The sequence below is a fragment of the Myotis yumanensis genome, unplaced genomic scaffold (genome assembly GCF_028538775.1).
Source record: "Myotis yumanensis isolate MYYU_CA2020_CCGP unplaced genomic scaffold, mMyoYum1.0.hap1 SCAF_18, whole genome shotgun sequence".
Taxonomy (NCBI): domain Eukaryota; kingdom Metazoa; phylum Chordata; class Mammalia; order Chiroptera; family Vespertilionidae; genus Myotis; species Myotis yumanensis.
Genome location: NW_027223769.1, coordinates 31,848,496 through 31,861,469, shown reverse-complemented (window position 1 = coordinate 31,861,469; position 12,974 = coordinate 31,848,496). Strand labels below are relative to the sequence as shown.

Here is a 12,974-nt window from a genome sequence, read left to right as displayed (position 1 = left end):
TGTTTTTAAGACATTAAAACGACAACACTGTCATAGGGATACATGGCATAATGTACCTGTCAGAACCATTAGAATTGCACAGAACAATGAGTGAACCTTCATATACACAAATTTTTTAAAAAATTAGGATGTTGGGATTTCCTAGGATGGAATGCAAGTTGTGACAAAATAATATAACCATATTATAAATATGCTTTTAAAACTTACAGGAGTAAAAAGAGTATACCTAACACACACACACACACACACACACACACACATACACACACACACGTTTATGTATATATGCAAGTATTCCCGCATATACTTGTTCTCTCTCTGTCAACTGAGAGGGCCTAGAAGCAAAAACAACCCCGTAGCAGCATGTACACTTAACACTTAGATCTTGGTTTCCAACACCCCAATAAAAGCATGAGGACTCCTTGAAGAAATGTCTAATTCTAGAATTGGGGTGATAAATATGCAAGAAGAATGCAGAGTATCATGCAGTGAAAGAAACTAATAAAGTAAGTTCTAAACAACAAACCAAAAAAAATGTCAAAGGAACACAGAAGACAACTAAAAAATCTCCCAATGATCAAAGCTGGGGGGAAAAACCGAGCAAGAAAATAAAATTGTATTGGATTATAACCTGAAATGTAAAATCACTCTGAGTACATATTGATTAAATGAGAGAAAGAAAGGAATAAACAAACAAACAAATAAGTAAAAAAAGGAAGGGAAGGAGGGAGAAAAAGAAAGAAGGAATGTACATAGTGAATTCCTTCCAAAGGGTACAATTGGAAAGGGGAGAAAAACAATAACTTCACAGTAGAGAAATCTGGCAAACAGCACCTCAGCCAGGTGGTCAAGGTTAACTTTAATAGGTATAAACCTATTCATAGTATATACTTGAGATAAGGTAATAAAATGGCACTTTTCCCTGTGTGGTCTTCCTCCCCCAACACATTGCCTCAATCTCATTATGAACAAAACATTACACAAATCCAAAATGAGGGAAATCGTAAAAAAAAAAAAAAAATAGCTAACCAGTACTCATGAAGACTGTTAAAAGGCCTGAGTCGATACTGGTTCATTCATCTTGACAAGTGTGCCATGCCAATGTAAGATGCTAGTAATAGTGGAAAAGTACGTGGGAATGCTGTGCAATTTTACAACTTTTCCATAAATGTTAAACTTTACTAACATAAAAGGTTTATTTAAAAGAAAAAAAGAGGTTCCACATACTTGAACACACAGATTCCTTTTAAAAAATTCCATAGCCGGGAACAGATGTTTATGCAATCTGCTTGTGGAGATATGACCCTCCCTCGTGGTTGATAGAGGGACCCAGCAGTTACTGATTTCATAAATCTCTGGTTTTGGATTTTGACTCGGAAGCATCCTAATTAAGTAAATTTGGCCCCACAAACTGTATCAGTTTGCGATGGTGGCCATAACAAACCACCACAGATTGGGTGAGTCATAAAACAGAAATGTGTTTTCTCACAGTCTGGAGGCTGGAAGTCCAAGAGCCAAGTGACAGCAGAGTTGATTTCTCCTGAGGTCTTTCTCCTTGACTTTGCATATGGCTGTTCTCTTGCTGCCACTTCACGTTGTCATCCCTGTGTTCATATGTGTCCCTGGTGTCCTTCTGTGCTTCCAAACCCCCTCTTCTTGTACGATACAAGTCAGATTGAATCAGGGCCTGCCCATATGTCCTCACTTAACCATAGTTGCCTCTTTAAAAGCACTGCCTTCAAATAGAGTCTCATTCTGAGGCCGTGGTGGGTGAGAGCTTCAGTATATGAATTTTGGGGACCACAATTCAACCCATAACACACATCCATTCTATTTACATTTTTACAGTAAATATTTGATAACACTCGACCTATATGCTATAGAATTTTCATGTCATATATAATGTGCAACCATTACACTTGACATTATATACTTGACATGTATAATGCATCCTTCTAAAAATCTATATGGTGTTTGACACAGTACCTAGCCTACAGTAGAAGCTAAATAAACAGTATCTGTCATGGCTCTTTTCTCCAGTTAGATAGCTTGGGACTGTATTTCCAGAATTCCCTTCCTTATACAGCTGGCCCTCTGTATCCTCGGGTTATGCTTCTGAGGATCTGCTGTTTGTTGGATCCATAAATGACGGCCCCATGAACACAGAGGGCCAACTAAGGGATGTGAGCATCCATGGATTTTGATAATTTTCGGGGGGGGGGTCCTGGAACCAGTCCCTCATGGATCCCAAGGGATGACTTCATTGTCCTGGTTAGGTCTGGCCTGAGATTTCAAAGGCAGGAGTAGAGAAGGTAGGTGGCAAGTTGGCCTAGGGTATCAGGTACGGGGGCAGCACATGGGGATTTCAGCAGATTTTCAAACTCACCATGTTGGCATAGAGCAGAATTCAAGTCCACGGCTCCTTCAACAACTCTCGGATCCGCTCCTTCAATTCTCCAAATCCTGGTCAGGATACATGTGCAGCCCTATGAGAAGGGGCATCGTCTTCTGCAGGTTTCCCACCACATGGAAAACGAAGGAGAGCCAGGCGCAGGCTTCAGTTGTCTTCTTGTTCTGCCGTGTGCCTGGTCTCTCCCACTTCACGTTCAGCTCTCCTGCCCATCACCAGAAGCAATGACAACAGCTCTGCAGAGACGGCTCTACCAGCTCCACAGCTGCAAATGCACTGATCCCTGTAATAACTCCCTTCTCCTTGTCTCATGAGGAGCTCCCATTTTCACCAACAATAGGACCTGGAGTAAGCTATGTTACGGCTGTGTGCCTCAGTTTTCTCTTTTTAAAAATGAGAGTAATGGCCCTGACCAGTGTGGCTCAGTTGGTTGAGCACTGCCCCATGAAACAAGAGGTTGCTGTTTGGATTCCCAGTCAAGGGGCCTAGGGGAGACAGCCAATGGATGCCCCCCTCTCTCTCCCTCTCCTTTCTTCTTTCTAAAATCAATAAAAACATATTTAAAATAAAAATAAAAATGAGAGTAACAATAAGGCTGTTAAGATTAAATGAATTTACATGAACAGTGTTTGGCATAAACACTTAGGAAATATTAAATTCTATGTAGGAATAAAGTAATTATTCATTATGCTAGCCTTAAGTGAATAACATTGGATTTCAGAAGGAATACATATGGACACTTCAACACCTATTTCAAAAACTTTTATTTGATTAGCTCCCTCCTCTCCCCTCCTCCATCATTTCTTGAGCTCAAACCACTCTTGTGATTTGCAAAGATTCATAATTGGAAGATAATGATGAGATCTGAAAAGTATGACATGGTTATAAAGAGAAGATTCCTTGGTGGCATGCTCCCTAACAAAAAGAAAATGAATGAAATCATCTTTAAAGTGCCACGAATATGATTTTCCTGACTTTAAACTCTTTGAGCACAGTCACAAGGAATGAAATCTCATTCCCTTAGAATGAAAAATATATCTGAGACAATCCACATGGTCTCAGCTATAGCCTCACAATGTAACTATTTTTGTTGTTGTTGTTTTTTTCAGGATATCTAACTACATATCAAAGACACACTCACACACAATTTACATCTTCTTTTTCTACATAAGTCTTTGTGTATATCTTTATCCTTTCATTCTTTTAACAGTTTGTATACCTTCTCTACCATTTTCTACATATTGATCTATGTGCTTACTGGTATCTATGCATGTAGCTGTCTTGATATACACATTTCATCATATTTTTCTCTTTGTGAAAGTACTGGTAAGAATAGGAGGGGGGCGGGCAGGCACTTATAAAACTGTGATTACTAATCCACCAAAAAATAAAAGCATTTGGGTCTAAAAATCAAATGGCAATTTTTCAAGTTCAGTGAATCCAGAAAGCACAATAATTTGAAGTTAAAAAATAATATGAATACATTCATAGAGACTCTAGGAATCTCTCTACCAGCTCCAAGGGGCAAGCTTCTGCGAAGAGCAGGCCATACACTGGTGATTGTCAACCGGTGTGTCGTGGGAATTTTTAAAACATGCAATACATGACTATTGAGTCAGGGACAATGACCTCTTTTCCCTGAGATTGTCAAATAAAAACATGACAATAACCAACACAACAACAGCCATCCAGAGGGAATGAATAAAAATTATATCTATTATTTTTTTGCCCAATCAGCAAAAACTATATATTTTTGTTGTGCCACGGACTTTTAGTCATTAGTTTATGTAAGCCATGAGATGCAAAGCGTTGAAAATCACTGCCACACACCAAACATTCACTGACAAAGGTGGCCCACATTCATTTTCGGCCAAGACTTCAGAATTTCACAAATGCGTGTGTTGGATGTGCTCTGACATGCTGTGGGCTCATTTCTCTGACAGGCAACTGTGGGCCAAAGCTGACCTCCATGAGCATTGCTCTCCAGCCCCTCGTAATCCACGGTTTCCTGGGGTGGCCAGGTAAGAAATAACTCATAACACCATGAGTGTTCATGCCAATTCACAGAGCACTAGACACAGACATGGCTGGATAATTTAAGAACAATTTGCCCTTAGCCTCTAGAATCAATCAATATGTTGAATCCTAATATATCAATTCTCATAGGAGTCTACCCAGATGATCCCATGACCCTGAGGTCTCTCTTGGGTTTTCCTCGTGATGAGTGCAGACTTACTGCTCTGAGAACACTTCTCAGTATTTGAAGTACCAGAAGATTGTTTGAGTAGAAAGCAGTAGATCTGGCTTTCCTCAGAAGGGCTCAGGATAGGCCTGCATGAAATGTTGGCCATAGAGCATTTCTCTGAGTTAGAGGGAAATCAGGTATAGTTTTCAGAGAGGCTAACCCATATATGTAGAAACAGAAAAAGCCAACAGGCAAATGAATAAAAGACAGATTTCTGAAAAACGTTAAGAGTCAACGCCAGGATAACCAAATCGATCATCAAATTGTTATTCAATGAAACTGAGTTTCATTCTAATGAGCAAGCACAGGGACTCGGAGGAAGAAAAATGAAAATGGAAGCACACAGAACTTCAGCAGTAGCTCTTGGTATGAATAGGCCCGTAAAGCATTGTTTAATTGGTATATTGATTGGCTGACCTGGTTTAAAAGCACAGGTGGAGATATAAAATCAACGTTGCCTTTTTACTTAGATATTGTTAACACTCAGTCAATGCTCTAATTTAAAACATCAATTTAAATTATGAGATACCCATGAATGGGACCTACTTTGATTTAAATAATGAGCTACCCATGAATGGGACCTACTTTGATTTAAATAATGAGCTACCCATGAATGGGACCTACTTTGATTTAAATAATGTGCTACCCATGAATGGGACCTAGAGGTGCCTGAATGAGTCTGAGGCCACAGGCCCCATTCCGCAAGGAGTGACTGTTCACCAGCAGGGGGTGAGGTTAGGGGCAGAGATTGTAAAATTTGTTCTCAGTGGGTTCAAACTTCCTACATTTATGTAACTGATTGAAATACAGTTTTACCTAATATTCTGTTATACTGGAAAAAAGTGATGCCTATATTACAACTTGTAAAATCAAATGAGGTATTTCACTACATTTGCTGGTGATTTATGCCATTCTAAATAATTTTTACTCGCTAGTGATTGAGAATTCATCTTCTAGAAGCAATTCAAAGATTTCAACTGCTTACTTGGAATTCCTAAGTTCATAGACAAATATACAAGAGGAGACCATTGAAAATACTTAGTTTTTTATCTTGCTAATGGAACCCCAAATCAGGGACAGATCTGAGGCTCCTATGACAACCCTACACTGAATAGCTCTAGAATTTTAACTCTTTTCAAATCACTGAAAGCTGACTTTCGATAAAATTTGACCTGCATAGAAACAGGAGCATACGTACAATTTATAATAAAATTTCCTAAGCTATTCTACATTGTTAGCATATTTTTTATGAGTTGATATTTGGATTAAAAAAAAAACCCTTAAATTTAAAGAAATCAGGGATATGAGTTGACAATGATAAGGTACTAAAAATAGAGTTTCATTAGGGAAAATACAATTGATTAATTATATTACTGTGTTATCAATCATTGACTCATGAAATAGCATCTTATAATTTAGGGAGAACAGAAGAGTAAGCATTAAAACAAAATTTGGTGGAAGGAGTTTCATCACAAAAGACATTCAAATGAACCTTGCTTGATATTTCCAAACTTGTTCTTAGCCACAATGCAGACACAACACAAGGCCTCTTAGAAGACTAATACATTTTTAGGTACCTCTCACAGTTCATTGCCAATAACTTTCACATTTGAATACTCTAGAAATTTCTGTTTTCATTCATTTGTTTATAGAAGCATTATTCATAATTGCCAAAATGTAAAAGCAACCAAGATGTTCCTCAGCAGGTGAGTAGACAAAATGTGGTAAAATCCAGACAACGGGATTATCACTCGGTACTAAAAAGAAATAAGCTATCAAGCCAACTGTCTATGCATCCCTATGGAGGTTTAGCTTCTTAATGCAGCACAGAAACTACACAATCCTCATCCCATCTTAGAGTTTTGAAACCTCAGCTGTTATAGGCATTCATATCAGGTCGAACAGCTGGGTTGCTTATGAGGGTGTTTATTTCAATCTTCATGATTTCCTTCCCATGTTTTCCTAAAGAATTTCAATTTTGTTCATCACTCTGAATCGAATAAGGCAAAAATATAATCAAACCCATCAATATGTTTTTCTTTTCTTTTTTTTTTTTACTATGCATCTCTCCTTTAAAATAGGGAAATGCTGCTGAATTGACTTAATATATGGCTGAGAGAGAGAAAGCAAGCCACAACCTCAAAATTATCAGAAAGAAGTATGTTAGGTGTAAGATAGTTTTTCCACATAAAACTTCTTTAATCTTTTAAGTGTATGTGACAAAAACTCTTTCTTGAATAATAAAAAAGAATATAAAAATGAATCTCTTTATTACTTTGGGAATCTTTTTTTATAGAGGACTAAAATGTGGACTGGGCAGTGACAAGAAGACAAAGCTAATCCATGTAAGCTATAGCCATTATGATTTTCAATTCACTCCTTAACATGGCAAACTTCACTATTTAACTGTTTGCTGAATTAACACATGGCCTTGCATAGAGACAGTTTCCGGGGAGGGGACAAGGGCTGCAGGTTGAATCAACTGCCAACGGCCAATAATTTACTCATTCATAACTACGTAATGAAGCCTCCCCAAAAGACAGCTGCAGAGAGCACTGTATGGGTGAACACTGGTAGGTTTGGGGAGACTGGTGCCCTGAAGCGGGCATGGAAGCTCCGTGCCCCTTCCCACGTACCTTGACCTATGCATGGCTTCCATCTGGCTGTTCCTAAATTATAGCCTTTTATAATGCACTGGCACTCTAGTCTGTGAGCCGCTCTAGCAAATTCGTGGAACCCAAGAAAAGGGGCCATGGGGACCTCTGATTTATAGCCTGTTGGTCAGAAGCACAGGTGACAACCTGGACTTAGGAATGGCCTCTGGGGTGGGGGTGAGTGGGCACACAGTCGGGTAGGACCGCCTCAACCTGTGGCAAGTGATGCTACTTCCCAGAAGATAGTGTCAGAGTTGAGCTGAATTGTAGGACACCCTGATGGTGCCCAAGAATTGCTTGGTGGTGTGTGGGAAGTACTTCCTCCCACGTACACACACCCACAAACCACAACTGGGTGCAGGAACCTAATTTATTATTAAATTAGGGTACATATATACTTCAAGGACAAGTATAAAAAGTACTTTTCTTTCTTTAATTCAGTGTTTATCAATTAAATTTGACTTTTTTCCCCCTAATAAACCTATTTTGAGTACTGATTGGAAGCTGTTGCCATAGGTCTGTTACATATTAAGAAATGACTCGATAGATAGGACAAGAAAAGCAGAGAGCATTATGTAGTTTCGTGCCTCTGTTCCTGATTATCTGCCTGCTGCCTGGACTGTTCATTCCAAAAGCCACAAGGTGTGGCTGGGCAAGGTAGCTGGTTCCAGTTACCTGCAGTCAACTGCGGTCTGATAATATTAAAGAGAACATTCCAGCTATTTTGAGAGAGAGAGTCCATATTTACATATCTTTTATTAAAGTATTTTGTTATAATTATTCCATTTTATTGTTAAGTTATTGAGGTTAATCTCTTTTTGTGCCAAATTTATAAATTAAACTTTATCCTAGATGCATATATATAGGGAAAGTAGTATATATACAGACTATTTTCGGCATCCAGTGGGGGTCTTGAAATGTATCTATCCCCTGCGGATAAGGAGGGACTACTGTACTTGGCCTTCTCATCCCTTGACTTCGACCTTCACTAATATGCTCTTTTGAATAAAACAGAGTTCATTCCAGTATGCACATCTGTGAAACATAAAGTTAAGGCTGTCGAGCATTCATGTCATATAGGCTATTTTTAAAATCATGCTGACAGAACTCACAAGTGGACAGCTGTAAAGAAACTAGTATCTGTTGGGGACCAACTCTGCGCTGTGCCAAATGCTTTCAAAATAATCGCTCAATTTTTCCAAACGCGGGTTTGTAGGTAGAGATTATTGTGCGCGCGACAGAAAGCAAGATTACCTGGCTTCTGCCCCTTCTGCAGGCAGAAGGCAAATGTGCAGCCAAACAGCCTGGAATTCTATGTTCAAAAAGCTGATTTTACTCCAATCCAGGTGTCGACATAAAATCGGGCTTAAACACCCCTCACCCCACTAGGCAACAGCATGAAAAATATCTACGTAAAGTATCTGGAAATCCATAAACACAGGGACATTTGCATCAAAAAACCAACTTCAACAACGCTAGTTTTGTTTCCACAGTAAAAACCAGACACTCTCGCAGGTCGCTGTTTATGCGGTATTTGCTATAAAAGCGAATTCTCATCAAGTTCTGCGATTCACAGGCGGATAGAAAAGAGCTGTATCTCCAGCTCCCAAATAAGATATTTCTAAAATAATGCGGCTGCCATTTGGGCAAATATATATGTGCGTTTTGTCTTGACAGCTTGTCAACTGGCAGACGGTCCCTGAACATCAGATTCATTTCCATGTAATCTTGGCCAATTTCTCAATTAGAATTTTAGTTTTCACTTTCTGCACAAGTTCCCCCCACCCCCTTTCCCACCCCCGAGTCCTCCCTGGCATTCCTCAGGGCGTACAGGTGCAGGAGCTGGCCTCTGTGGTAGCAAAGGAAGAAAAATGAAAGAACGGAGAAGGGGAGGGGAGAGACAGGCTGAGAACAGTGGTAATGGGGAGAGAGAGGAGATAGTAGTGACCTTCATCCTGATAGTCACCTTCGTGAGAAATGAAGGGAATAATTCACATCTGACAATAAAATAGTGCGGCTGCCTCTGCCTCCTGTACCCAGAGAGGCTAGAGTCAAACAGTAATCAGACACGCGATACATAAGATCGATACACGGGGAAAGGTCCAAACGTATGGTGGGAAATAGATGGATAAAAATAAGCTTTTTCATATATTTTTATTGATGTCAGAGAGGAAGGGAGAGGGGGAGAGAGATAGAAACATCTACGATGAGAGAGAATCATTGATTGGCTGCCTCCTGCACAACCCACACTGGGGATCGCGCCTGCAACCCAGGCCTGTGCCCTGACCTTGAATTGAACTGTGACCTCCTGGTTCAAAAGTCGACGCTCAACCACTGAGCCACACCGGCTGGACAATAAAAATAATTTTTGAAAACCGCCACCACAATCAGTTATCGGATGCCTGTTTACTTTAAGGCGCACCTTAACCTTGTATGCGATCACACAATTCTCACACAACGAAAGCAAGATGGAAATGCCTATGTTTGCATGGTAGCTAAGGAAAATGAATGATCATGGAACCTCCCTGAACTTCAAGGTCAACCAGATAATAAGGGATGGTACCAGGATTCAGAACTCTTTCTGTCTAACTTCAAACCCACACTTTGAACTGCAGCAGCCTGCTTCATGTAGTTTTTGAAAAAGATGTAATAGAGAAGGCATTTTTTAAAAAAACAAACAAACAACTGTGTGTTAATGAAGGTTAATCTTTCTTAGTCTGCACTCTCTCACCAAGAAAAATCTTTTCGATAGAAAAAGATTATGTACTGTATATTTACAGGTGCACACACACGTTGCATAATGTAGCTAATAATATCTCTACGATCCTTTTCTTAGCTGAAATTGACCTTGGGAGTCTGCCGAAGTTGGAGGAGGGAACTTCTTTCTCAAAATATTTATCAGGCACATGACTCATATACACAGAAATGGAAGCCTCTGACACATTTACAATAAATAGATATAGGCTTGGCCATTAAGATGTAGAAATCCTAAGTGAGGCAAAAATAACCACTTCCCTCTTCACCATTTGTTAGCAATTTAAATAAAGGGTTCTTTGTATATTGAAGGTGACCATAGCCCTTTAAAACTGTATTACTCTTATCTGGATGAGAAGGTGAACGAAATAAGATCTCTACCCTAAACAAGAAAATAAGAAAGAGTGTTCCTCAAATTCTGTTTCCATGTCAGGATTTAAAAGAAGTAGGCACATGGAGATATTTTTGCTTATTTGTGGGTTTCTTTTTGTGGGAATAGTAATGGTAGAGAGAGAATTTCCTACCGGAAAGCCATGCAAGTTTCCCTAGAAAAAGTGTCATTTCAGCCAATCCAAAGAGGAGCGATGCGATTCTGGTAAGATGAGAAAAAATAAATAAAGGCAGAATTCTTTGCACAAAAGAATTGGCAAAGTAGAGTGTTGACAGGAGTCATACTTGGGGGAGATGGGAAGACCTGCAAACCATTCTGATTTGCTGCTGCAATGGGCACATCGGCCAACGTTACAGAAGACAGAAGATATCAGAGAAAGCCAGGCTGCTCACCTCATTCTGGCCTTCAATTTATGTCTCTACTTGTGTGTGTGTGTTTTTAATTTGTGTCATCATGTCCATCTACTTTGAATTTATGCGATTTTGTTGTATTCTGATTTTGATGTATGCATCCTTATAGGTTGTCTTAAATGTAATTTAAATCTAAGTAGTGTCTATATTCCATACATAAGAATGACTTGTGGGCGCAGCCAGTGTGTCTCAGTGATTAAGTGTCAATCTATGAACCAGAGGTCATAGATTTGATCGGGGCACATGCCCAGGTTGTGGGCTTGATCCCCAGTGTGGAGTGTGCAGGAGGCAGCCAATCAATGATTCTCTCTCATCATTGATATTTCGATCTCTCTCCCTCTCCCTTCCTCTCTGAAATCAATAAAAATATATTTTTTTTAAAAAAGAAAGATTTTTGGTATTTCACACTCTCATTTTTAGATCCTGCCTATTAATTTTGTCAGATAAGAAAGAGGTCTATATTATAAAGTCTGGGACCAGGGGTATTTCCAGGATCAAAGCCAGGGTTTGGGGAGAGATAAGCAGATCCCTCCAAAAATAAGGAAAGAGAAAAAATAGCATTTTTGAAATATACACTGCTCTGAAAAATGTAATGAGTACTTCAATGACTCAGAAGAATTGGGAGTGGGTCTTTGGTGATGGTGGCACTTCTAAAACAAAGTTCAGCCTGGCTGGCGTGACTCAGTGGTTGAGCGTCAACCCATGAACCAGGAGGTCAGGGTTCAATTCCCGTCCAGGGCACGTGCCCAGGTTGCATGCTCTTTCCCCAGTGTGGGGTGTACAGAAGACCGCCAATCAGTGATTATCTTTCATCATTGATGTTTCTATCTCTCTCTCTCTCTCCCTTTCTCTCTGAAATAAAAAAATATATCCTATATAATAAAGAGCTAATATGCTAATTGAATTGGACAGTGAAATGATCTTCCAGAATGACCAGTGGGTGGGGCCACGAGGGCCAAGCCCCTTGCACGAATTCCATGCATTGGGCCTCTAATATATACATACATATATATAATTTTTTTAAAAAGTTAAGGTAAGACACCCACTGCACAGAAGTCTCTGGTATCTATGATTCCTAATCCACTCTGGGGTGGGTTTACCAGCTCCATTCAATATCTGGCTGCCTACAGACCTCGACGGCTCCCTATTTCTCTATGCACTGCAATTGCATGTGAATGTGCACAAATAATTAACCATCAAGCAAATATCCACAGGATTAGTCTGCCATGTTGGAACAAATCTTGATAAATCCGCCTCAGTAACAAATACTCCAAGTACAAGTGTAAGAGAAGAATACAAATTCGGCTTATTGAAGGACTGTCATGGAAGGAGAGATATTTTAATAAAACCGCTTCGTCAGTTCCTATTACTAAGGGACTAAAGCTATCGAGCTGTGGCGTTGAGGCCAAAAAAAAGGGGGGATTTGGAAATGCAAATGAGAGAGAAGACAGTCACAGATGCCTTTTATTCAGCCACACACTATCCCCGATGCCGGGAGCTATGTTCAAAGTGACTCTTAATAGTTCTGCATACATACCCAAAATGGACATCTCCGGCACAGTCGCATGATAGGGTCCATTAAGAAACTCCGGTGCGTTGTCGTTGATGTCCTGAACTTTAATAATAAATTCTGAAGGAGGCTCCAGGGGCTTGTTGGTCTCAAAGTCCACTGCCTGAGCTGTGAGCGTATACTCAGCCTTTTCCTCCCGGTCAAGTCTCTTTATAGCGTGGATATCTCCCGTTATATCATTTATTTGAAAGATGGTTCCAGCTCCATCGCCCGACAGGATATACTTGATTTTTTTGCTCCCAGGATCCAGGTCTGTGTGCAGCTAAAATGAAAGGTGACATTGGTTAGCGATGCAACGTTATTTTCTCTTTTAACTCCCTCCTGCTTGAATATCACGTAGGTTCTTTTTGCATTCGTTGGAACTTCATCAATCTCTGCAATCAGAAGCGGCACAAAGAGTCCATGCGACTGTGTTATTTTTAAAAATGTTATCTTTATTGTTGAAAGTATTTAACATGTCCCCTTTTCCCCCCAATTGACCCCCTCTACCCTGCCCCTGCCACCCCCAGGCCTTCACTGCACTATAGTCTGCATCCATGG

The 12,974-nt window shown here is 39.9% G+C and overlaps 1 protein-coding gene across 4 annotated transcripts in view; it reads right to left on the bottom strand.

Annotated features, from left to right (window-relative positions):
- Positions 1–12,974, bottom strand: part of CDH8 (cadherin 8) — a 308,272-nt gene that overhangs the window by 183,682 nt on the left and 111,616 nt on the right. For all 4 annotated transcript variants that reach the window (XM_070398065.1, XM_070398063.1, XM_070398066.1 and 1 more), the window contains exon 3: positions 12,402–12,696. In XM_070398065.1, the coding sequence (XP_070254166.1) occupies positions 12,402–12,696 (295 nt within the window). The remainder of the gene's footprint in view (positions 1–12,401; positions 12,697–12,974) is intronic.